This window comes from Triturus cristatus, chromosome 1_2 (assembly GCF_964204655.1).
Source record: "Triturus cristatus chromosome 1_2, aTriCri1.1, whole genome shotgun sequence".
Taxonomy (NCBI): Eukaryota; Metazoa; Chordata; class Amphibia; order Caudata; family Salamandridae; genus Triturus; species Triturus cristatus.
Window position 1 is genome coordinate 735,056,914 of NC_140580.1, and position 27,717 is coordinate 735,084,630.

The following is a 27,717-nucleotide window of genomic DNA, read 5'->3' on the forward strand; positions in this document are numbered from 1 at the left end:
TCAACACTGAATCATTTCACTTTGCAATAAGTCCCAAAGAGTGAGAATATTAAATCTCTGGGACAGGCTCTGCACTTACTGGCTGCTCACAGAGAATGGGTGTTAGATTTACCAACAAAATTGTCCACAGGGATGGCTTTGTTCTACCAATAGGGAAGATAATAAATTGTGTGGCTAACCGGCCTACAGAAAAGTGAGAATCTTTTTTAATTCAGAGGCACAGACCTATCGATCACCTAATAGAGAGAGGTATACTCTAGTCTATAACTTTTGCCAAAGATATTCCACTTTTAAACACCTCATAGAAAGGGGTTTCTTCCACCTGCAGTTCTAGAAAGGTCATTTATCAGTCTAAATTATAACAGAGTTGGTTTGTTTAAGCCTCAGTAACAAGGCACCAACGAAAGAGACAGAGAGATTTATTCCATCCATAGAAAATGCTGAACCACAATATCTTTGTTGAAATAGTGAGCATAGAGAGGAATCAGCCATATGCAAATTACTCCTCAAAATGCTAGGCCACTACCCCGCTGCATGGAAGGGCAAGAAACCTGAGAAACCTTAAATTTTATTAGGCCTCATCAGTGAGGTGCATTTTGGGTGTTACAGCACAATGAGCTTTAGGACCCACGTCTGAGACCAATCATCCCACTAAGAAATACACACTGACAAGGACAAAAAGTGACGGATGGAATGCATGAGTTTTCCTCAACCACTGGTAATTACTATGGGCCCATTGTCTTTTTACTCACTGTGACACTAAAGACAGGATCAGCCAGGCTTCTTCTAAGGAAGTTAATTCTGAGGTTGGTTAGTACAGTTTTAGCCAACTACTGTAAGATCAAATGAACTAAAACACAATGGAATGGGTAGCACAGAGACCAATTGACACTTGCTAAGATTAAATGAAATATATTGATCAATCACCTTTTGGTAAGTGAGTCACAATCAGAAGTGCGGGTATATCTAGACGTGGAAATCAAGCTCACTGTGGTACAGGCTGTACTGATGTCCTTCATGGCCAAAACAAGCCTTTCAGGTGGGAAACTGCCTAGCTGTAGGGGCTAGACAACTCTTTGTGGGGTAGGATCAATGCGGATTTGCATATAGATGGTCTCCATATTTAACAGTATCAATAGAATAAAGTGCTTCCACAGTAATTAACAGTGGTTCAGAGTAATCAAGTATTTTGTCCCATTTTTTTTGCGGTCCATCCAAAATGTGTGTCAATAATGTGGTACATTTACCTGCAGACATACACTTCCAGTGGATTCAAGATGTTTGGGGTCATTATCCATGGAGTCATTCGGAAGACCACAGTTCTTGTACATAATGGGACTTCTGGCACATTCTGAAAAGCCAAGCCAATAGGTGAATGTGAATTCTTTAGATGTTATTAACACAAATTATAGAGTGTGGGCTTAGCAGTTGATGGTCTAGGGTATGCATTCTGAGACCTTTAGTATGATACAGATTACCCATGCTAAACGTTCAATTGCCTATGCTAAACATATTTCAATTGCCCATGCTAAAACGTTTCCAAAGCAAATATGTTTGATTAATTCTAGAAGACTTGCTATATTACTTTTCTACCCACTAGAATTAGAAAAATACTGTTAAGTGAATCCGAGCCTTATTAATTTAGAAGGAGTGCCCAAGATAAATTAGCCAGAATTCAATGTTCTTCTGCCTAGAGGGTCTGTTGTACACAAATGTCCTTTCTTACTCACTTATAGTGCTTAATTTGAGACAGTGGTTTCTGGTGCTTGGCAACAGCACTTAATTGTCAACACCAGCACTTATGATAGGCTTCCATATGGTGGAGCGGTTTGTTTTATTTAAGATGAGAAGAACAGTTGTTTATTGATTTCATATATATTAAAACTACTAATACCTGCCTCCCATACCCTTCTTATAGATTTGGAGTCCTGAAATAGTCTGAATTGTCACGCTTGTAGGAGTATGATGATCTGTGGTTGTGTAGGTACTGTTGTTATCAGCACTGGCAGGAGAAATGGGTGGTTAAACCTGCAGTATCCTCCTGATGAGGGCCATGCCACTTATTTTACAAATGAACCACTGCTCTCTTACCAACTCACAAACCTTTCATCCAGCCTGTCCTAATTTCTCGTGGCCTTGAACCATTGATAAGAGGACCAAATTGTATGTCATTACAAAAAAGCAAAATCTATGATTATAGGAAACTGTCAATACATGTCCAGAGCTCCTCGATTTCAAGTTCCGTGAATTCATCTATCTTTTTTAATTTAAAAAATAAAACATAAATGACAATGGAACAAGTATGTGTCAATACAGTAGATGCTGAAAAAGAGAAATTATATATGTTGTAATCCGGCATTAAAAATCGGATACAGAGTACTGAACATGTAGCTAAAAGATGGATCCCCTAGCAATAATGATACATGTATTGGTTGCATAATTGTTTCCAGATATATAACCGAAGAACCATTTTCTATTAGAAAAGGAACTAAAACGAGAATGTGACAGCATAACAGGGGATGAAAATATATAGGGGAGATGAAACAATAGAGATTACAAGAAAGGGATCTGGCACAAACAGATTGTGTAGAGTCATGCTGGAAAGAGGAAAGCCGCACATTCTCTGCGAGGACCGTCTGCTTCAAGTTGTTGGTCTATGAATTGATGTGCTAGTTTTTTTAATGAATATACATCTAGGGAGTTCCAAAGTTTACTTGATGAGGAGAGCTTGTGAGATCTCAGAAAGCATGTATTGGCTGTACTTCTAGTAAAGCACAGTCAGGCCCACCATGTGCTGAAGGAAATATTAGCAGGACTTTTTCATAAGGAAAGGATTTGTTTTTTACCCAACGGATGCATGTGTCCTGTAAGTAGGATGTCATTTGCTGATAATGACATAAGATTTGTATGAGCCAAAATGCCTAGCGAGGCTGTTGTAGCATTGAGATTTAATTGAATGTTGAAGACATTCACAATCAACTTTAGCATTGTGTGACTGCAGGTGTAATCTTGCTTTTGAAAGGGGAGGGACATATTTTCTACCATTGTTTATTGGAGTCAGTGAGGCCTGAATTGGTATGCTTAATGTTCCACATAAAAATGTTTTTACAACTAAGGTGTGGTGTTGATGGTGAGAGAAGTGAACAAATATTTGAGGCAACATGGCCCGAGCTTGTGAGTTTATTTAGCAAAATTGGGAGATCTGTTATATGGTCTGAACCTAGTGTCCCCAACACAACCTTATGATTTAGAAATTTGTGTTGTATTGATGCAAAGAATATGGGTTGTTTTTGGGGCCCAGGTCTAGTTAATTTTAATATTTTTAGTTTACCAAGCTACACATTTAGTCAACACTGGGCTTCTGAGAAAATTCTCGGACTCCATAATAAAGAAAAGATCTCTGGCAAAGAGACCCTTTTTAGGAGCCACCCTAGGGGTGGGGGAGGGCTCTTGCTCGGATATTTTCAATATCCTTTCCGGCCTGAGATTTGTTAGGTCAGATGATTGGTGTTAACCTTAACTCTTTGTAGGAATAGCACAATAATTTGTTGGATATTATATATGTGGGAGTGTATATGCTGGACCTTGATTACTCCCAGTTCCTCTTATTCTATGGTTGGTTTTATGCACGAAAAATCAGCCACAGAACATTGTAATTTATCTATATTTTGAGTAATTTCTTTTTGGATAATTTCTCATGGAGACTTGGGGTCTATATAAATAGGTTTTTCTCCTCTTGCAAATAAGCTCTACATTCACAAGTGCTGTTAGTCATGGAAGACATGCAAGGCTTGAGTTAAGGTAATGCTGTCACAGCTGAAATGCTATAAAACACCTGCCCTCCTTGGAACAGAGGGTAGCACTCCCATGTGTAGTTTAAAAGAAGCCTAGGACATCCTACGGGTTTAAAGACGACACATGTCAAAACGGCCCTACATGGGGCCATCATGACGGGATACATACGAGCCAACATGGCCCAAATGGCCTCTTACTGAGTAATGTACTTTGTATATATTTGGAGGGTTTGGTATTCCATCGTGAATGGTCACAGATAGCTTGGAAATGTGCCCAAGACTGGCTTATACTGATAATTAATATGACAAAAAGTTGCTCAAGATCAACATCACAGAAAAAGCTTTGAAAAGCAATATAAAAATTACAGCATTTAAGGTCGGTAGAAATAAACTCAGAAATGAAGGAGCGTAAATATTTCCCTATGCAACAAAAGATCATGGAGATACACAAAGACATCAAAAGGTTCTGTGAAGAGGAAGTGTCCCTCTACACTAAAGAAGCTTTTTACCCAGAAGAGATCCAACCGAAAATGATGGTGGCAGCACACTCATGAAAAAGTATAGGTCCTTTGGTTGAAGTCCAAGCTCAGATGGGTGAAGTAGTGGCAAAGAGAGAACTGCCCCCCCCCCCACGCTTACCAAATTTGGCCATTCAACTATCCCCAAACAACATGTCCTCAACAGTTTCCATTGTATCCCCCAAGGCCGATGGCCCCATTTGTCCCCCCCTTTTTTTTTAGGAAGAGGCCGTGAGAGAAGAAGAACAAAAGAAAGGGAGCAGCATGTCCAGTAGGAACACAGAGAATCCCAGATGGTAACTCAGAGCAAGACAAAGAACAGAGAACTACTTAATTCAGAATCTATTGCCCAGACAATTGACTTCAATGGTACACAGGGTTATCAATGAGGGGCTAGGCTCTGTCCCCACCCCCCAGATAGACACATTTGTACTGAACTGCGAAATGAGAATTTCCTTTAGAATATTTTGAATTCTTCCTGAATAAACCTGACCAGGAGGATACAAGGGACTCAGGATTAAGGAATCATTCCTATTACACACCAACTAGAAATGTGGAACCTATTGAAATCATTACCTTTAAACAAGCCGTACTGAATGATGTTAAGCATATGGAAATAAAGAGTGCATTTGTAAATCTTTCCATGCAAGAAAGGCAAGCTCTAGAGACCCTGTCATTGGATGAATCTATCACGATAAAACCCGCTGGCAAGGGTGGAGCGATAGCCATACTCGCTACTGAAGATTACAGAAATGAATGCCTGAGACAATTTTCGGATGCCAAATGCTACAGGGTGATGACTGAAGATCCATCTAAAAAACTGTCACAAGAGATAAGAATTCTGGTCAATGAAGGTGAAACAATGGGTATGGATCACTAAATGAGAAGTTGAGTTCCTCATTAAAAAAGATCCTAGGATACCATATTTTTATACTTTAGCTAAGATACATAAAGCCACGTTTCCTCCTCCATGTCGTCCCACAGTTTCAGGGGTTAATTTCCTATTGGAACCCCTCTTCAAATTCTGTGACCACTTCCTACGACCTCTAGTCGAACAAACACCTATGTTTCAGAAAGACACCAAAGATGTCCTAAATCTGATTAGTGAGATCAAAATGAAAGGGTCTACTGAACTATTGATCACCCATGATGTCAAACCACTGTCTACTAACATCCCCCAAGAAGCAATATTGGACGTTATTGAGGAAGTCTTAAGATCCCAGGAATGGCAGCCCCTGACATCCATACATTTCATCATGGAGTGTGCATCTCCAGCACTGAAGAAAAACATTTTTAAGTTTGAGAACACCTTATATTGACAGAGACGAGGGACTTCAAGGGGTGCACCTTTGCTCCTAGTTTAACCTGTTTGTACAGTTCAAATTTTGAACAGAACTACATCCTGTGTAACTAGAACCCATACAATGGCGATATCCATTTATGGTGTAGGTTCGTAGATAACATTTTAGTAGTATGGAAGGGAGAGTTCAGGACCGCTGAAGACTTTGTCAAGTGGATAAATTGTCTGAACCCTGGTCTACAATTTTCCAGGAACATATCAGACCAGGAACTCCTGTTCTTGGACCTGACCATCAGGATCGAAGAAGGGATATTTAGGATAAAGAATTTCAAGAAAGTGACAGATCGCAAAAGCCTAATTTGTTTTGACAGCTATCACCTCGGTCTCTCAGAAACAGTCTTCCCTTTGGCAAATTCCTTAGAATTAGGCAGAACAGCAGTGAACTGAGGGACTATGACCTGCAAGCCAATGCCTTGGAGGAAAGATTACACAATAGGAAATACCCATATTCGGATCATCAATAAAGCACATTAGCGAGCTTCTCACAATAATAGAGAAGTGGGAAAAATTAATATATATTTAGAAAATTGACTTCTTTACTATTCTAGGATTGCATTTTTAGATTACATTTAAATGCTGTTGAAATGCTAGTTTTAGAAAATAACACAAATAAAAATGTGAATGCACCTTGCTAGAATATTAATAAGAAAACTTAAAATATATCCCATTATAACTAATGTAGACGTGGAAGATGTCATTAGAAATGCTTCATTTATAAAAGCAAAATTTTGAAAAACATGTGGCCGGTAACTATACTTTAGCCTGTGCAGTGGCTAGGCCCAAAGCTTTCCCATCGACCTTAAAGCACTCCGTGCACATGTCTAACATTGATGTCATCTTTGGAACTGTGCTGACTAATATGTGCATTTCACTAGAATATAAGACTTATTGAAACTGTAAAGAATAAATGGTGACATAGACTTTATAAATGCTGCTTCTGAACAACTTAATATATGCTATCACTCGTCTTTGTCTATGCAAAGAGCTTATAATGCATATTTTAGCTTAGGTAAGAGGGTTTTAATGGGAACCTTCCCTCAGGTAACAATAATGCTACAAAACTGTATCAACCTGGATGGCAAGAGCACAGGCTGTGGGAATCGGAAGATGCATCGTATGACTGATGACACCACCTTGCAAACTGTTCTGATTGGACATCAAGTGAAGACGCTTTCAGAAGTTGACACTTGTGTGAGAAAACTATTATAATGAGTGTTGCTAGCTAGTTAGACACACCTCTCTATTCCCTTTACCCGTCCGGTGGTCCTGGTGCTGGATTTTCCTTTGCCTGAGATTCTTTTTTATGGAGAGTTGATTGTTTAGGTATTCTTGAGGTGATTTACCTTTATTAACTTGTGATCAATTCTACTGCAAAAATCGCTATTCTAATTATATTGCTATTGGAACTGTGGGCAACTCGGCTGAGTTTTCCAGAACTGCTCTTTATGAGAAGTTCATTCCTCATTTTCAACTCTTTTCTAATTGAACTCTTCATGGGTTCTTGTTTAGAATAGGCCTCTTAGCTAATTAATTGGGTTGCTTTATTGAACACCTGCCTGTAAAGCGGATTTCTAATCTCTTGTTTCTGTAAATTACTAAACTGAATACAGATATTTACATATTTTGACCTTAGGATAAAATATATATTTGAAAACGATCTCAATCTCTTGTCATTGACTCATTTTAAATTCTAAATGTCCATGATGTGTTAATGACTTTTCTTAAGGGAAAAACTAATTTTCCAAACAGTGGAAAAGATCTATTGACCTCTCCGGAGCCCCTAGGACTCCATGGAGACATTTGTAAGTGGTGTATGTAGAAGGTCTGAACCATCTTTGCAAGTCCTTTTTGGGCTCTAGCAGAAGCACTATTGGAGCCAAAATCCCCAACAACATCCAGGACACTAATGTGTCACTAACTCTACCCCTTGTACTGACACAGTGAAGAAGATCATCAATAAAAGAAGACATATCATTAACAGTGGCACTCTGAACTTTGATTGCCCATGATGTGTTCAAAAATACAAAGAATTTGAAAGACATTACGGTCCACACTAGATCTAGACATAAGGTACCTCAGAAGAACAATAGCGAACAGAAGTTTCCCACAGGGACGGGTTTTTACCCATGTGGTCATTGTAATGTATGTAGGTTTACAAAACCACAAAAATGTATTGAACTAAAGATGACAAGAAATGGGACTTAACACACTACCTGCAATACAAAGAATTGCATCTATTTGATGAGATGCCCCTTTGGATTGGGATACTTAAGGATGACGACAAGAGCAGTCAAAGCATGCATCAGTGAACACAGGAGTGGCATCAGATGCAAGAGAGTGACGACAAAGATGAGAGCACATTATCTAGAGGTGCAACATACTGAAGATGATATGGCGTGGAGCAACAATGTACAATTAGTCCTATTAGAAAAGGAACGAAGATGAGTGTTTAATTTGAACATGCATGAGGCAGACTACAATGACATCCCATGGTGTGAATTAACCCTTAGTCAGAAAGTAGTAGCCTCTGGGCTTTAGCCTCTGCTCCTAGGTCACAGTTACCAATCCATTGGCACGTTTGCAACAATCCCTATATGTAGTGTATGCATCATGTAATTATGACTCTGGTTATGGTGTTATAAATTCTACCTCTCCTTGTCAGAATTGACATTAATGATCAGGGAGATCTCTCTGTGTATATCACTCCACATAACAAGGTATCCGTATTAATCTGCACGAGAAATCTATGAAGTCCTATACTTTGGGAAATAACTGGCTCCCTTTTTTAAATAGTGAGTATTTATATAATGATGGGTTTTGTAACTCAAGAGCCAGTATGAATATATATTGTGCTGAGAGCAAAGTGGTTTCCCTCCTTCGTGTCGATGACATCCATGTTACCCTATTATAAACATAATGCATTGAGAGGCTATTATTAGTAACTGAATCCTTAGAGCCATTTCTTGTAAAAACATGCCCGCGCTCATTCTCCCAACATGGCGCCCGTATTCGGTTATTTTCCTTGGAAAGCGCCCGATCCGCATGAGTCACGACACCCAGATCATGTGACCACATCTAAGGTGGGAAAGCAATAGACAAACAATTGATGGACGAAATGCAGAACAAATAAAAACATTCACCCCCAGTCAAGAGATCTGGGTTAAATCCATCATTTTTTTCCTCACCATGCCACCCCAGTTTAGACCTGGCCATATGCAAATCAGTCTTGACCCTGTACCTCATGGGAACAGTCCAGTCCGAACTGCCAAGCCAGGTCCTCCCTGGACCGGAAACAAGCATCCTAGGACCGGTTTCGGAGTTTCAACCCTCATTAGCCAGGATAGCTTGAATCCAGTGGCACAGTGAGCCTGGGACCCACGTCTGGGCATACCTGGCTCAGTTAGGGTCAAGACTGGTTTGCATTTGGCAAGGTCTGAACTGAAATGGCACGGGGAGCAAAAAAAACTGATGGATTTAGGCCCAGATCTCTGTACTGGTATGAATGTTTGACATTGTGCAGCATTCTGTCCATCAATTGTTCTTTTTGCATATGTCAGAGTGGGATGGGTATGCCCAAACGTGGGTTCCGTGATCTCCATGCCATTGGAATTAAGCTAGCCTGACTGATGAGGGGTGATGCCCCGAAACCGGTCCCAGAATGCTTGTTTCCAGTCAAGGGAGGACCTGGCCTGGCAGTTCAAGCTGGACTGTTCCCATGGGGAACAGGGTCAAGACTGATTTGGATAGGACTAGGTCTGATTTGGAATGGCATGGGGAGCAAACAAACGATGGATTTAGGCCCAGATCTCTGTACTGGGGTGAAAGTTTGACATTGTGCAGCATTCTGTCCATCAATTGTTTTATTTGCACACGTCTAAGGTGGGTCACACGACCGAGAATAGATCACAGTTATTCGAGCTTAAATACATGCTCCTGGAGTTGACTACTTACCTCTGGGTTAGTGGAGACTGGGTAGGTCACGGATATCGGCCATATGCAGTAAACCTAAGTAGAATGAGGGAGTGATTTTCCACGGCTGAGAACCACAGAGGCATGTACTTATCTTTCACCAATTCCTTTTTTGTTCAGAAATAGCTATGGGTGGCTGAAGATCTCACGAGTCCCAAGGGACCCAACTCCAATAGCGATAGGGGGAGCACTGATAATACCTCATTTATGCTTGTTCCAGCCGATCCACAGATCGTCCCTACAAATGATTTGGCTCACTATATGTTTTATGTGTATGTCTGTATGTCTTAACTCATGACTGCGCTGCACACTAGTGTTTGCACTAAAAGATTGTCACGTCCATATTTTTATATGATTGTAATATTGAACCTTTTACATTGACTTTTTTATTTTAGGTCAGGTTTAGGAGGACCTACAATAGACAAGAGGTATAATTGTATGCCTTTTCTTTCACTAATGAAGGTGACTTAATAAGTAGGGACACTATTTGGATTAAGTACAGGGTGCCTCTAACTGTAGATTAGGTGATATGGTCCTGAAGAATTGTATTGATCTGCAAAAACACATAAGGCAAGAAACATGTAAACCTTAAGGAGAATATAGGAGTACATAATTTTCCATCATATCACTGCCTCATTTATTTTTAACTTTTAACAAGGATCTTTGCAAATAATTATTTTTAAGTGTTAACCTAGTTAATTTTAATATCTTTGAGTTGACCAATCTACACATCTAGTCAACACTGAGCGTCTGAGAGAATTCTCAGACTCATACAGCATAATCAAGAAAAGATCTCCGGCAAAAAGCGCCTTTTTAGGGGCAAGTTGGGCATTGCAGCGCTAGCCCAACAAGGCGCTAACCAAATTATGAAGCATGCCACCCCTAGGGTTGTGTGAGGGCTCTTGCTCCAATATTTTATAAATCTTTTCTGGCCTGAGATTTATTAGATAACACAATTGGTGTTAACCCTAACTCGTTGTAGAAACAGCACATCGTTTTGTTGGAGGTTATGGTAGATCCGGACTTGTTTCTTATGACTGAGTGGTTAGCTTTATTATAGCTGAATTTTAGATAGTTAGCAAACTACCTGCCTCCTTTGTTTTTCTTGATGGATATTTCTGCTTTTCTGGAGGAGATCCTTTTATGAGCCCTCTACCCAAGTATGATAGCCTTATTAGAATTTTAGTTTTTTTGAGTTCAGATAGTACAGTAGAACCTAAAGCATGGTTTAACTGAAATCTAAACTCTTAATTAGCTTCTAAAGCATTAAGCAGGAGCTTTATTACTTTTATTTTTTGCTGCCATCAAGTCGATCATGGACCCTATTAGGGAAGCTTTCAGGGCATCCCAGATTATTTCAGGCGAAGTTTAATTGATTTTATTTTCAATGGTAAGACTGATCTCCTTTTCACGTAATTCATTAAAGTTAGTGTTATCCACAAGCTTGGCATTCATTCTTAATTTTCTTGGAGTCTGTTCAGAGATACCAAGGCCCAAATCTATGGAGCTGCAAGTGTAGTCGGAAACCAAAATTGGTTCCATTATAGGGGTGAAAGTGTACTGTAAAAAACAGCTCTCAACTCCTAATCAATCGATTCTAGAGATCGAATTGTGGAGGTGAGAAAAAAGGTGTATTCACTACTTGTTGGGTCATGCATTCACCGTATAGCTTTTAGGTTGTGAGTACTGCAGAGATTGATTAGTTGTGGACGTGATTTGTTCGGTCAGAATGTTACACTGGATATTCTATCCAGAGCACCATCCAGGGGAAAGTTAAATTCACCTTGTAGTATTCTACCTATGTCTTTGGGTAGGTCAGCAATAACTTTTTTTGTGTTGCCCAGAATTCAGGAACATCATTGTTAGGGGCTTTAATATCAACAACGTAAAATTCTGTATTGTCTCTTCTTGCTAGGGTGATTAGCGATCTACACACTTCGTCATGGTCATGAGAGATCAAACAAATATTGGATTTCTTTGATAGGAGTTTTATGACCCCATTTTTCTTTTACTGAGAGGGGGAGCATGCACTATCAGCAATCCATTTATAGTTACATTTAAGTGCTTCCCTAGGGCCTATCCTAGTTTCTTGCAGGAGGATGATGTTGCTTTTAAGCTTTTGAGTTGGTGGTTTAGACCTTTGGAGTTCAGTGAAATGTTTTTTTTATCCTTGAGCGATCAGATGAAAGCATAAGTCATATTATAGCTGTGTCATTACATAACTGTCTGTATGACATGCATTGGATTATCATTCTACAATGGCATGTTATGTTAGTATATATCTGTAAAACGCCAAATCACCAACGGTCTCTAAGCGCTACCAAAATGACCCTGAACCCAGAAGTCCCCTCCTGCCAACTGATCAAGCAGAGGTGGGGTAAGCTTATCCAAATGTCTCAGTAAACAAGATGGTCTTCAATTTCCTCCTAAATGGAAGTAGCGTAGCTTCCCCACGTAAGCTCTCCGGTAGCTTATTCCAGAGCTGGGGGATCACCACGGAGAAAGCTCACCCACCCCCCCAGTGTGGCTCTGTTAAAGCACGGACAGGTCAGCAAATTTCTCCCGGATGAACGAAGACAACGACTAGGCACAGTAGGCTTCAATCGGTCTTTTATATAGCTGGGTGCCGCTCCATACTGAGCTTTGTGTGCAATGCACAGGCCCTTAAACCTGACCATCTTCTTAATCGAGAGTCAATGTAGTTGTTGTAACAGGGATGTGGCACTAGTTCTTCTTGGCAGCTTAAAAGTCAGTCTTGCCGCGTCAGTTAATGTCACCTGAAGTTTCCCCAGGAGTTTCTCGGTGAACCCAATATAGACTGCGTTGCCATAGTCCAGGCGTGACAAAATTAATGTGGACATAATGGTACGCATAGTGGTAAAGGACAGCAGGGGTACCAGTTTCCGAAATGGTCTCATCAAACTCACGCAGCTCCCCACAACCACAGCTACCCGATTGTTCATTGTTAGCTTGGTATCTAACCTTATACCCAAGCTCTTCAGAACCGGCACCGGTGGCGGAGTGGTGCCAAGCTCTTGTGGTCAGAAAAGGCTGGACCAGGGGTTAGCCCCTGTGCCAAGGGTAAGCACCTCTGTCTTGTCTGTATTTACCCTAAGCGAATTGTAGGTCATCCAGTTCATAGTGAACCGGAGAATGTTCTGTACATTCAGCTGGGCCTGAGCAGAATTGTCAATGCACACAATTAGCTGGGTGTCGTCGGCATAATTAAACACCTGATAGTCCAGTTTTGCCAACGCTTCTACCAGTGGCTGAAGATAGATATTAAAAAGCAACGGTGACAATGCCGAGCCCTGCAGCACCCCACACGGCAAAGTGCCAAACCGTACAGTCCCCCAGTTGGACTTTTTGGGACCGATGCTCCAGAAAGGAGATAATCCATTTGAGAGCTGTCCCAGTAACTCCCAGCCGTCGAACATGGGCCACCAGCTGTGTATAGTTCACCGTGTCGAATGCCGCTGAGAGGTCCAATAGGATCAGTGCAGATGGGTTTTTCTTGTCAGCTGTGAGTCTTAGCTCATCCAGCACCGAGAGCATCACCAGCTCAGTGTTCTTATGAGCCCTAAATCCAGCTTGCCAGGTATGTAGCAACTGGTGGTCTTTCAGGAAGGATGAGAACACTCTGAGCACATGTTGTTCAAGAACTTTGGCCAAAAAAGGGAGTCTCGAGATAGGTTGAAAGTTCTTTAGATTCTTAGTGTCTACCCCTAGTTTCTTTAACAATGGGATCACCATAGCTTCTTTAAATTTGTGCGGGACCTTCCCTGTAGCCAAGGACAGGTTTAATAAGGACAGTGTAGTAAATTACTTGTCAGCTATTCTCCACTGTACTGCTCTGTTAGAATGTTGCATGACATCATAGAATGCCTGAGTGCCTCTCTGGGTGAGATTGTCAGTTGGTATACTCAGGCTGAGCTGTAAGGAGCTTGCTCCTGGTGGGGCTATCTTTGTACCATCTATCTTCTCCTACTATCCTGACCACCTATGCTGGAACCAACCTACTAATAAAGAAGTAACCTACATGAACAGATGGACTCTGTATCTTCCTTTACAACATTTTGGCGACGTTCTGAAGAACTGACGCGTGAATTAAGGAGTAAAGACAACTAAGGAATCAAGGAATCAAAAGACAAAGATCTATGGACATTAAGGACTTTCAAAATGTCAATTGAAGCTTAAAGGTAATGCACTGGTCAGCCCCACCAGTGTCCTGATCCATCTGGGCGTTTGGTCCGCTGTCACCTGTAAGTCTTCAACAGTGAACAGTCTCTCTGCCAACAAGCCTGCGGTGTTTTCTGGCCTTCCCCACCAACGTCCTGTACTATTTGGAACCTGTTGTTAAAGACTCTGCGCCAACTTTTCCAACAACAAGCCTTCCTGCGCCTCAATGTGTTTACTCTTCTTGGTGTGTTTGCATGTCTTTGTGGGGCCCAATCTGTGTGGGGAGTCTGAGCTCGACAGCAGCTTCTTAACCAGTTATCCGCACTAAAGGCAAGCCGTGAGAGTGATCGCTAGGAGATCGGGTGACACGCTGGAAGGTATACCTAGAACCTATGAGGCAGCCGTGTTTGAGGAGACTTGGTAATTGGCGGCACCAGAAACTTGGAAATTTGTTATCCGCAGTTAAGGCAAGCCGTGAGGGTGATCGCTAGGAGACCGGGTGACACGCTGGAAGGTAATTTGGGTCAGTGCTTTATTCGGGACAGTGATTGCTTCAAACGGCTTTCACCACGCACGCAACTCATTCACCATACTCACCTGCTGCGTGTGGCCTGCTGCCTGCGACGTTGCTGCGACAGTTGCTTCGGGAGGAGCTCCGCTGCCTTCGACCTCCTCTCCTCTTCTGGTGACATCATAGAATCTTCACAGGAGTTGGCAGAACTCTTCGTCATTCCACACCGTGAGTACTTTGTGCTTGCATCCTGTCTCTGCCGTCAGTCGTCCCAAGCACGTTTCATACGTGGCGGCCATCTTTGTTTCTCATTGCCGTGACAACGCTTATTTGCCGACACCTGATGAGGAAACTCAGCACTTGGCAGACATCGTAATTCCCACAACACGTCGTCTCCTGGTTACAACGGCGATGCACACGCCTTGGTGTGTCCTTTGGTGACTGAATATCACGTTTACTTAAACAGTTATTCGCCAGACATTTTTACATGCTTATAGTCTCTACATCGACTTTAGAGCGTTCACAGTGATACTCACGCCGTTATTCTCCGTTCAGCTACATTGGGCCTGCTAAGTGACTTACAGTGGTGAACGACCTGTGCAGCATGAAGCACATCGGATATGTGGATATGTGCACCTCATTGTTGCACCTTCTTGCTAAAGATTTATTGGGGTATCTTATTTGTCTTTACTTTTACTTCTGTTATTGCCTAAGGAAAGAGGACGTGTAGTAAATTACTTGTCAGCTATTCTCCACTGTACTTCTCTGTTAGAATGTTGCATGACATCATAGAATGCCTGAGTGCCTCTCTAGGTGAGATTGTCAGTTGGTCTACTCAGCCTGAGCTGTAAGGAGCTTGCTCCTGGTGGGGCTATCTTTGTACCATCTATCTTCTCCTACTATCCTGACCACCTATGCTGGAACCAACCTACTAATAAAGAAGTAACCTACATGAACAAATGGACTCGGTATCTTCCTTTACAACAGACAGCACCTCTGGCCCAGTTACTGGAAGGCCCATTTTGAACACTCCTGGAGGGCAAGGGTCCTCTGGTGACCCCGATTTGACTTTAGCAATTATATGGGCTAGGTCATTGGGGTCTAGGGCAGGAAAGACTGAAAGTGTACTGCCCTGAAAATCTGGTAGGTCTAAAACTGGAAAGGGACAGGGGCTTAAACGGATGCTACCTATTTCCCTAATAATATCTTGGACCTTAACTAGGAAGAATCCCTGAATTTTCTCACAGTCATCCTGATTGATGACCTTCCTGTGTTCTTTCTTATGTCTCAGCTCTTTCAATACATTGAAAGTCTCTTTTTGACTGTTTGTAGCCTCTTTGATCTTTAATTAATAGTATACAGATTTGGTTGTAATAATTAGAGCTTTATAGGAGGCTAGTTTTAGTTTATATTTCTCATGGGCTTCTGTGTCATATAACTTCCGCCACTGCCTTTCACATTGACGAAGGGCCTATTTTTCCCTTCTCAGTACTTCCGAGTACCACGGAGCACCCTTAATCCTAAACCCACCCTTTATTTTAAAAAAATGGTAACAATGCATCTAGCAGACTGCCAAGACAGGACTAAAAAAAGGTACTGTAAATCACTTCTTCTCTTGATGCTCCCCCAATGGTTGAATTTCCTCCCCCCCTCTTTTTTTTTTAATATCACATCATCACTTGATTTTTCAGAACAAAAAAAACCGTCTTTTTGAGCTATTTTGCCAACCTAGTCACTAACTCACTATGTTTGGATCAAGATCCAAATTTTATAGTCAATTTCCTCCAGAAGAGTTGATTGTCAAGTGAGGACAATGTGAAGACACCACTGATGTAGGAATTTGCAAAACTCGTGTATATATTTTGGTAGCATTTCGTACATAACTATGAATATTTCATTCTATGAATGTAATTAAATATCGAAACTCACTGTTCCTCCAGTGCTATTTGCTAACTTTCAATAATGTTTTAAAACATTGAAATATTTTTTTTTATATTTCCCTTTGCCATCTGGTATACACCTTCTTGTTTGGTATTACTCCTTATTCAAATGGAACTTCTAATAAGGTCGTGATTCTAATATTTTTTTAGTTCCCCAATTTCGTATGTATAGTGAAGTGATCTGATGACACAAAAATACAATAAATATAAATAAATAAAAGGCACAATACGTAATGTGAATTAGTGGTTAAGTGAGTATCTCTCAAAATACATTTAGAGCACATGCTATGAATTGTTTACAAAGTTCAGTTATTGTGTAAAATTGCGTCCTTAAATTTGGATTTGGACACTGGAATCCCTGGTCTACATTGGAAGTCCTGAAACAACACAGCCTGAAGCATCACTAAAACGAAAGACTGTCTTAGAAGTGAACCTGACCTCAAACAATGAGAACTGAATTAAGAATGAGTGGTATGTAGCTGTGAACTGCAGGGGTAAAAGGAATTGCCAGCAGGGCCGGACTGGGGAACATAAAGCAGCTATGGTAGAAATGTTCAGACCAGACCCACTCTCTTCATCTCCTCGCACGATCTCTCTCATTCCATCCATCCATCAATTCTCTCTCTCTCTCTCTCTCTCTCTCTCTCTCTCTCTCTCTCTCTCTCTCCTTCAATCCTCTCTCTTCTCCCTCTCTGGCCGCTTTCTCTCTAACTTTCGCCTCCCGCTTTCTCTTTTGCTCTCTCTTAAACCCTCCCTGTGCCAGCTATCATTAACCTCGAGCTGCTGGGGGAAGCAACAGAGGCACCAGCAGCGGCCTTGGGCTTTCAAAACCATCCTTCAAGGGCTCTAGCCCACCATAAAAATGCCCAGTGGAATAAAAAGCCTGTCCCGCCGTGATTGCCAGAGATCAGCAGTGATCCTGTCGAGGGTGGTTCCATGTGCATGACACTGCTTATTCTGCTTGCTGATGTTCATTAGGAGCATCAAAGAGTGGAAGTGTATCAAGCTGAATAGAAGTCAAGAAATCAGCTAATTAATTAGACTGAACTTCCACCAATCGATGAGAAGACTAGCTCTGACTCCCTTTCTCTTGCCCATACTACCCACATCTACTGAAGCAGAACTGGAGGATGCTCTTTCTCCCACTTCGCAGCAAACATCTGTAATTGCCTACCCATTTAACTCTGAACAATTATCTCACTTCCGGAATTCCAAATGGTTCTCATGACCTGGCTGTTCGAATAAACCTCCGGGACCTTCAAGTGGCTGAATACCCTCTCCGGTGATTTGCTGCACTTTTTAAATCCGGATTAATTAATTGACTTTTGTGTTTAACTCCTTGGGGTCTTTCCCTTTGTCTTCTGCCATATTCAGATGCATGTGAAGGAGTTACCCAAGTGTTGTAGCCAGGGGCGTAACACGGGCCCCCGCATCCCCCACGGTGCGGGGGTGGGCCCCCCGAGTTGCAGGGGGCCCCTCAGCACAGTACTCAGACCCAATAGCTCGGATTAAATCCGGAGCGGGGACCCCTCTGTGTGCGTGGCAGGGGGGCCCCTCAACTTTTGGAACGCCACTGGTTGTAGCAGGGGTCGTGGGAACATAGATCCACAGATGGCTAATGTGTAGTAGTGGACAGAGGTGGGAAGCAATTGTGCAGCTGATGGGATAGTGTATAGAATCTCAGCAGTAAAACGTAGTTATTCATGCTACCACCTTGTGGACAAAGGAAACTGTGCCTGTGGGATCTGTTTAATGTTCAAAGAAAGTCCACTTCCCCTCATGACTTTTTATCCTTGAGGGTAGGATAAGCACGATGAACAGAGTAGTTGATGCCTGAAGAAAATATATGTGGTATGTACATATAAATATCAGACTAGTATTATTTGTGCATAGTTGAGTACTCACCTTGTAGCTGATTGAGGTTATGGGACATGTGCAGATGTCCAATTTATAAGTGATTCATCTTGTCCAAGTTAAGTGAGGTACTGACCAATGTACTATGAATTTAAAGCAAAAAAGGCATAATAGTCATTGCATATGCATAATGGTGGTTGCTAATGTCGAGAAAACCTGATAAAATCGGTGCAGCTACAATGATTCTAAACTAGTTGAGTTCAACCAATGGCCATTTATAAAGTGCACAGCTATCTCACCCGAGCGCTAGCAAACAGTCTAGAGAGACTGAGCAGCCAATGATACTACCCCTGCCTAAAGAGCCAGTATTTTAAGGCCTTTCTAAACTCAGGTTCTGTTTCTAAAAAGCGCAGGAAGCTAGGCAGTGCGTTCCATAACATGGCTGTCCTTACCATGAAGGACCTTTCCCCTTGTTGCTTCTTTGCATAACGTGGGACACAGAGGAGATGCAGCTGATTTGAACCCAATATCTGTTCCTGTTGATATGGGCTAAGCCTCTGTCTGAGGAAGCCAGGGCCCTTGCCGAGAGTGGCTCGAAAGGCGAGGGTCAGTGCCTTAAGCTCAATCCTCCTTGCCACTTGGAGCCAGTGTAGCTGTCTCAAGTGCGGGGAAATAGGATGGCGAAAAGGGACCTGGTGGATTAGCCTCACTGCCGCATTCTGGACCATCGGCAGCCTGTGGATCAGGTAGGCAAGCAACCCCAAGTAGAGGCAATTGGCATAATCCAGCTGAGAGGTTACCAATGCATGGACCGCAATCCTATGGCTCTCTTCCAGCGGAAAACGTAAACATTCCCTGATGGATCTAATTTTCCCCAAAACAGGCAGCAGAGATTTGCCGGACTTGTGCCATAAAGGAGAGGTCCATCTCCCACCAAACTCCAAGATTTCTGAGTCCTTAGGCACAAGCGGGAGGCCCAACTCTCTCGGCCACCAAAGGCACGGCTGGGGGGGGTGGGGGAAGATGCTCAACGAAAAAAACAAGATCTGCGCCTTGTCTGCATTTAGTTTCAGACAGTTTCCTTCCATCCAGATTGCAATGTCTTTTAAGCATTCCTTAAAATTATGGAAGGCTGCAGCGGATTGTTCTTTAAAAGATAACACCAACCGAGTGTAATCCGCATAGGAGACTCCCTTCACCCCCCATGTGGCAATAAGAGCAGCCAAAGGGGCAAGGTAGATATTAAAGAGCAGCGGGCTGTAGGCAGAATCCTGCGGTACTCCACATAGTAATTGTTTGAGTGAGCAGGAAAACGGGCCAAGAAAAACCTGTTGGGAGGGGTCTTCAAGATACGACTGGATCCAGTCATGTGCCACCCCCTCACACCAAGATGATTTAATCTTTCCAACAGAATTGAATGTGAGACTGTGTCAAACGCAGCTGATAGGTCCAACAGCACTAACATGGCAGTAGAGCTGCTGTCTACTGTCACTTTCACTGACTCAGCTACTTCTACCAGAGCTGTCTCCGTGCTATAGCCCGACAGGAAGCCTGACTGAGAGTCATGTAAGAGACCATTGGCTTCTACAAAATCAGCTAGTAGTTGCTGAGCCATTTTCTCCAAGATTTAACAGGTGCAGATAGCAGGGAAATAAGTCGAAAATAACAAAGCACTTCAGGGTCAAAATTACGTTTCTTCAACAAAGGTAGAAGGTATGCCTGTTTCCAAATGGATGGAAAAATTCCAGTTTTAAATGAGGCGTTCCAGATTTGGTTTTGTATGGGATTTAGCCACGGGCCAGTGATCTAAACAACCGAGCGGGGCAGAGGTCTCCCAGGGAACCCGATTTACATTTCAGGAGTTCAGCCGGTGACTCCTCTGCTGTTGTAGGACCTAAAAAAAGGTAAGGACGTTAGGGGGTGACTAGGGATTGCTTAAATGCAGTGGTCTCCATCACTGGTGTGAATGAAGAATACAGATTTTGGATATTTTCTTCAAAAAACTTAGACAGGCTTGTGTGCAGAGCATGGGCGGCTGGATAGTGCTTTCCAGCGCTGTCAGTTTGGTAAAGGGTTTTACGATCTTAAAGATTTCCTTCGCGGAATTTTCAGAACTCTCCATATATTTTGCCAGATGTTCCCTCCTCTTACATCTCAGCAGTTTGTGGAATTTCTTCAAGATCTCCTTATAGGCACTTTCGGCTGCGGGCTTGTAAGACTTTCGCCAGTAGTGCTCTAACTTTTTATAGCTGCTCTTTTCCCTTCTGAGTTCAACTGAGAACCAAGGAGCCGAACCAAGTTCAGCATAAATAGGTGGTAAAATGTGTGGTGTGGTCCATGCTGGATGTAGGTTCTTTATTTTAAGCAGCGATTTTGGTTTTGAAACATGCCTAATGTTTCTCAGTTGCAGAAATGGAGAAAGCGTGCCTGCTGAGTTCCGTGCAGTTTTGGTGAAACCTAGGTGGAGACTGGGTTAGGGCTGCATCAACCGAGATCACACGAAGGATGGAGGCACTGGTGCGGTGCAGAGGAGGGGAGGAGGGAGATTAGCTTCCTGCCTCTACCGGTAACACAGATCCAAAATTCTCCAGCAATGGTAGCAAAGGCACAACAAAGGGTAACAGGTGAGAGGAGGTGGCGAGCCAAGACGGAATTGCCAGTGTGGTCGATTTAGGGGAGGTTATTTATTTCTCAGTGTAGCAGGGTCCAAGCTGCCATTTTGCTTGGTGTCATGCGGAGCATTCCATCCTGGCTTCAGGCTTGTTCATTGATGGAATCTGAATGTTTTTCCACCTCAAGCAGTTTCAGAAGATGTAGTGATGTCAATTCGCCAGAACTTAACAGAATTGCTCATGGTGAGAAACCACTTTAGACATCTTAGAGTGAACCCCTGGCAGAGCGCAACATCTTGGCAGCCATCCTCTATGGACGTTAGCAATGCCCCCAGAAGCTAATAATTTTAAACACCTGGATCCCTCAGGGACTTGACAAAATCTCTAGACTTCAGAATCCTCACTCATTGTGCTCCTTGGTTTAACCCTACCTTAAAACTTGCTAGATACAACTGCAAGCATCTTGAGTGCATTTGGCACCTTAATTATGACCTCACGACTAAAACAGAGTGCAAAAAATCTCATAAAGCGAATCACAAAATGATATGCAAAACTCAACTGGACTTCTTTATTCAGCCCATTGTCATTTCGAACTTCTCTGTAAAAGTAAAATGTTGTCCTTCCTTCAACCTTGGGGTGGAATCTACACTAATCACTGCATCACAAGATCTTTGCAAAAAATTAAAGTACTTTTTCAAAGACAAAATTAGGAATATATAAAGACTTTCCTGTAATTCCAACTTCTGACAAAACCCAAACGATTGCATTGTCGGCTCCTATTCCTGGCATTACTACCCTTGCTAACTTTATATCCCTTTTCTGGACATTTTCCACACCTGTAACTCTAACTATCCAACCTACACCTGCCCTGCAGCTATTCTCGCCAGAGGCTTACACAACATTGGCCCTATCCTTAAGACAGCTATTCGATTTATCTATTGGCACTTCCTCAGTGCCTCCCACCTGGAAAACAGCTATTGCGACTCCGCTGCTAAAAAAAAACATTGGCTGCCCCCACTGGTCTTGCTAACTATATCCCCATTTCCTTGCTGCCTTTGCTGATCAAAAGTCTGGAGAAGGAAATTAACCAATACCTTTCCAAATATGTAGAGATCCAACTCGACACAATCCGGCTTTTGTAACAACAGGGAGCATGGATATTGCCCTACTAGCAGCTGCATAATTCGATAGATTCTCTTCTAGACAAAATCACTCAGCCACCCTTATTTTACTTGATGTCTAGGCGGTCTTTTAGACTGTAGCACATTCGATTCTGATGGACCCCATGAGCAATATATGGATCTGTGGAGCAGCCTGGAATAGAAATTTATCTTTCCTATCCAAGCACTCACAAAAGATATCACTCGACCTTTTCCAGTCCCCTGTATTTTGCTTCCTTATGGTGTCCCCCAGGGTCCCACATTGAGTCGGACACTCTTCACATTTACATAATCCACGGCCAACCATGTTTAGTCTTTGACATCCAAATAGTGTATTAAACTGATGACACCCAATTGATTTGACTCTCTGAATAATCTTCAGGGCTTCAAGACAATTTCAAAGGGGGGGGTGTGGCCTGGGTGCATGTAGTTGGTCATGTGGAAGTCAAAATCCGGCACCAGAGGTCTGCAGAGGTGGAAATCCTGATCCCCCAGGGGAAACCATCAGATCAACATATGGGCGGGGACCGAGGGACTGCCTGGGGAACCCTTCAGTGGGAGGGATGCCACAGTCATGCCTGCAGCAATTCGAGTGCGGCCGGCTCCGGCCCTCTTGCTACTGCGGCAGCCACATAGCTGGATGCAGCTGGAGAGCCAGAGGTGACGCTCGTGAGTCCCTTCCTCATTAGAGGGAAGGCCTGGACCAAAAGGCCAGGTCGGAGAGTTGGGGCAGCCCCTGTGAACAACAGGAGGGCCACTAGCAGTGGCAGGAGGAGCAGGTCCCACCGGAGTCTCAAGTGGGGCCCGCAGGAAGACGTGGAGAGCCTCCTCTCACCGGACAAAAGAAGCGGGAGCAAGGTAACAGCCTGGAACATCCACTGAGTGGAAGGTGTGCTACGATCATGCCCCTGGCAGTCGGAGTGCGGCCAACCACATCAACCTCCTCAAATTAACGGTGGTGGTGCCCTGGGAACCCTCCCATGTCAGACCAAGTTTCCGGCCCAGAGCCCACATGCAAAGTGCCAGGAGTGGCCTAGAAAGGCAGCGAGGAGGCCGGAAGAACAACCAGTGGAAGCTGGAAGAGCGGTCACCACCAACATACCTGTGGGCTCGGGGCAGACAGCGATAGCCCGTAGGGATAAAGCCCGACTCCCACAGTGAAGCAAAGTATAGAAGTAAGCCAGAGAAGAGGCACAAGAGTCTGGGGCTGGAGAATGGAGCTAATCAATGGAAAGGGAGTGCTGCCAAAGTCCACAGTGACAGAAAAAGAAACTGAGGGGCAGCTGGAGCACTCATGCCTGGGGGTGAGGTGGTGGCGCTTGCTTGGGGCCGGTCTCATGCCTAGCCTGGACTGTGCACACTGGGGCGCTGGGCAGCGGGCCCCTCAGGGGCAGCTGGGGGTGGTGGCAGTGCTCGGCTGCGGACAGGCAGTGGCGGCACAGGACTTGGTGGTTTCCCTGGGTTGCCCCGTCCCCAAGGCCTCCTGGAACTGGGATGGTAGTGGCAGAAGTAGACCAGCATGGACACCCAGGCAGTATGAATGTGGAGCTGATCATAACGGAAACCACCCAAAAACCCTCCCACAGAGGCCTCTCCAGGAAGGGGAAGGGGTCATCTGCATGTCACCAGAAGCTCGAACCCTGGGCCTAGAGCCCCATACAGCGGAAATCCTTGCTGCCATAAAAGAAACTCGATCGGCATAGGAACACAAAATTGACACTGTGGTCTAAGATGTGGGTCTACTACGGGCTGACCACGGGAATCCGGTCAACAGAGTGGCAGAGGCAGACTCCACGGTGGCATTTCTAAACCCCACTGTGGGGCAAAACACTGCTCATCTGCAAATGTTGAAGAGAAGTGGTGGCTCTGATGGAAAAGCTCGATGACGTGGAGGCCCGCAATAGCATTTGAGTGGTTGGAGTCTCCAAAAGAGTAGAAGGCCCAAGCATGATACTGTTTTTGGGAACTAGTTGTCCACTGAAGTTTTAGAGGGGAAAACCTTGAAGTGGACCCGGGGACACCACCACTCAACATTAGGGACAGGGACCACATGCTTCAAGTGGCTCAGATCCATGGCCCATGGACACTAGAGGGTGGGAGCATGAAAATATATCTATACTAGACCACCATGGTCCAGAAACGATGAGTCATTCAGGAAAAAAAAAACACCTCTAAATTTACATACAAAATAGGGAGCCACATTGTGGAAGAGGTCAAAACGTTTCCATACCTTGGTGTAACATTCGATGGTGCCCTGCGGTTTGATACCCTGGTGGAGGAACGTTGTGGTAAAATGATTGCATCTAACGGGGCAATTGCTAGCTATGGCAGGAGGCTAGGAAGATGGTCCCCGGAACAGGTGATAAATCTGTACAGCTCAGTATCATGCTCCAAGGTAATTTACGGGGCAGAAGTATGGGGCTTTGTCAATACCACTAGTATCCAACGTGAAGAAAATAAATATCTGAAATCACTCTTGAGGGTACCACAAAGTACTGCTGGTTTGATTGCCCATAGGGAGCTAGGGAGACCATATATAGAAGATTTGATAAAATTGAGGCCTATTATCGCTTGGCTAAAAATCTGGTACAATCCTGATGCGACACTTAGTAGAGAAATCTTATTGGACTGCCTAAAAAGGGACAAGTGTATGCGCATCCCCTGGCTCCTTTATGTGAAGAATACCCTGGAGGAGCTATGTTTTGGGAACCTCTTTACTCATCCTGTAACTATTGTAGCCCAGAATAAACTGCATGTAGGGAGAATTTTTCTAGAGCGGAAAAACCTACGCAGAGATGAGGCTGAAGGGTGTAAAAAGACAGGGAGGGCCCATCACCTAGTGAAGAGCGTGGAAGGTATGGAGCCATACTTGTTCCTCATGTACAATGCACAGGATAGGTTCCTGATGTGCCGTTTCAGATTGAACCTTCTCCCATTTATGTTGGCATCACCAGCGGGGTTTGCTACATCAATAGAACAGAAGGGGCCCTGCGGCTGCGACAACAGGTCTCCGCAAGACTCCCTTCATTTTGTTCTACTCTGCCCCTTTTACTCAATGCCCAGACGCAGATACCTTGTAAATATTTTGAAAAATGCTAATTTGGTCCACGCTAGGGAGGCACTTGTATTCTTACAGAAAGCTGAGGAACCCCAAACACTGTGTAGTATTATGAATTTTATCAAGGTAGCACTTCGTTTAAGGCTTACTAGAGGAGAAGACTGAAATGTTTTTACTTTAACTTTTAAGTGTTAAATATGGCTATATTGTTGTATTTATGTTTTGTTAATTCACTGTACAAAGAACCCTGAAATGTTTAATGACTTTTTAACATGTAAATATGAGTGTGCTTTTATGGTGTTTTTTAATCACCGAATAAAGATTCTTTGACTTGACTTGACTTGAGTCATTCAGAGTAAATAAACTACAGTTGCACAATCTAAACTAAAAACATGCATTCTTCCTGGCGATCACAGTGAATGGAGGGACCCACTTCTTTACATCAGTGGCAAAGGCATGAGGATGGCTCGGGGCCCAGAGTCCCACAGTGGCGAGAGAATAGACGGCATCGGAGATTGATGCGATGTCCGTGATCTGCCCCATCGAAGGATCAGGCGAAATCAGAGAGGGTAAAAGTAGTGGCGGAAATACAACAGCAACTGATCCCAGCTGACAGCAACAGGTGGACATACTTGATGGACGCAACGGATGAATCCAATAGGGGCAATACGAACCATGGGAGGGTGACGCCATCAGATGTCACCTGATGATGTCTGATGATATTATACGAACAGTGTTGGGGGTGAGTGGCAACCTGGCTGGTTTGTGCCTGCACTGCACCAGGGATTGTACCACTACTGCAGCTGATATCATAGTCCGCAAGCCTCATCGCACAAAGAAACAAAATTAAAACTTGCTCAGCTAATTGTTTAAAAATAACATGTTTGTTAAGGCGACAGACACCCCGAGCATTGGGGAAGTGGGGAGTTTTAGGGCTACAGCACATGGGTAGGAGGTAGGAGCTAGGGGAAGGGAGGAGTTTGGGGACCAAGGCACACTCAGCTGCACTCACTGCCACAACAACACAGGGGAATACGTAGATGTCCATCATGGCAGCTATACCGACACAACATCCCCCGGGAGTGCAGGCACTCAAAATCTTTTCATGGAATGTCAATGGCCAGGGACGCAAGCTGAAGAGGGGTATAGTAGCCAAATATCTGAATCGTCACGATTCAGATTTGGTCCGCCTGCAGAAAACATAATTAACAGGGAACAGGTGTGGTTTCCTCAAGCATGGCCGATATCGGCTACTGTACATGTCGGGCTCACAGCGGACTTCAGAAAACTGGGGATAATGACACGTAAATCTTTGCCAATTGCAGGTATTGAACACCTGGTTGGATCCATTGGGAAGCCTCGCAGAGATCAGTGGCCACTGGAATGGGAGGAGACTGGTGGTGGCAACATGTTACTTTCCTCCGGGTCTTCGGACCGGTGGTCTGAATAAATCGGGTGAATGGCTGACAGAAGCTCCGGACGCACTAGTGATAGTTGGCAGGGACATAAACCTAGCAATAGAAAGGTATTTGGACAGGGTAAGCAGAACTGGGCACAACCCAGGATAGATAAATACCCAGCTCTGCGAATTTGTAGAGGGGGTGTGATTAGTTGACCTCTGGAGGGAGGCCTACTGGGGCCGCCAATACTCCTATGCCTCAGGTTCTATGTTGTTTCTCTTCTTCTTGGACTATCTGCTAAGGGAACAGCATAATGTTGGTGAATTCAGAATCCAACCACAAGAATTTCGGGGAAGGAATTAATTGCAACACTCACCTGAATTATAGCTTGATGTTTTATGTTGGCTCAATAGATACAACAGGCAATTGTTGCAACTGTGCAGATAGGGTTTTCTGTATTTTACATTTCATTATTGTGTGATATTTATAATAATTGTGATCATTTTTTCACCGGATTTTAACCTGACTGTGACAAACATTTGTTGAAATTGTAATGTGATTATATTTTTGGTGCGATTAAATTGTGTATGTTGTACATGAATTTTATACTCCATCCATGTGTGCATAATTGCTTTGTTTCCTAAAAACGAGAGATCAAACCTTTTTTTAAGACTATTATGCCTTTTTATGCAGTGAAATAAATAATCTTTGAGCGCTACATTTTGACTTGGTGATATATTGTGTAGTGGGTGGGTCAGTGTACTATATAACCTGAGTGAATGACATATGAGAGTGGTGATTTGCTATATTTTATCATACTACCAAGGGGAAATTCTGTTTTCTCTACTGTTCAGTAGTTCCCTGTTCCCTTTGGCAGGGGGGCCGCCTCTCTAGTTGTATACACAGGTGAATTCAGACATACAGAATACCTACCCAGGGGCATTTTGGACCACCCCCCATGACCATGACCCTGTATTTGGCCAAAGCTCAGAACAGAGGGGGTTGTAGACTGGACCCCCGGGAACTTACACTGGTACACAAGACATTCTATGCAACAGGCACATACTTCCAGGGACATTCTGGAACAGTGAACTCCCTCATCACCTTGTGAGAGGCCTACAAAACTGTTCTGAGGTTCAACATGATTGCATATGTGGTAGGAAATAAAAAGAGAGTGAGAGAGAAAAAGAGAGCGAGAGAGAAAAAGAGAGAGAGAGAAAAAGAGAGAGAGAGAAAAAGAGAGAGAGAGAAAAAAAGAGAGAGAGAGAGAAAGAAAGAGAGAGTGAGAGAAAGAAAGAGAGAGAGAGAGAGAGAGAGAGAGAGAGAGAGAGAAAAGAGAGAGAAAGAGAAAAGAGAGAGAGA

The 27,717-nt window shown here is 43.4% G+C and overlaps 1 protein-coding gene across 1 annotated transcript in view; it reads right to left on the reverse strand.

The window, feature by feature from the left end:
- LOC146867920 (protein-arginine deiminase type-3-like) overlaps positions 1-27,717 on the reverse strand; it is a 406,190-nt gene that overhangs the window by 155,760 nt on the left and 222,713 nt on the right. Inside the window, exon 8 of the mRNA XM_085608648.1 lies at positions 1,248-1,351. Within this exon, the coding sequence (XP_085464774.1) occupies positions 1,248-1,351 (104 nt within the window). The remainder of the gene's footprint in view (positions 1-1,247; positions 1,352-27,717) is intronic.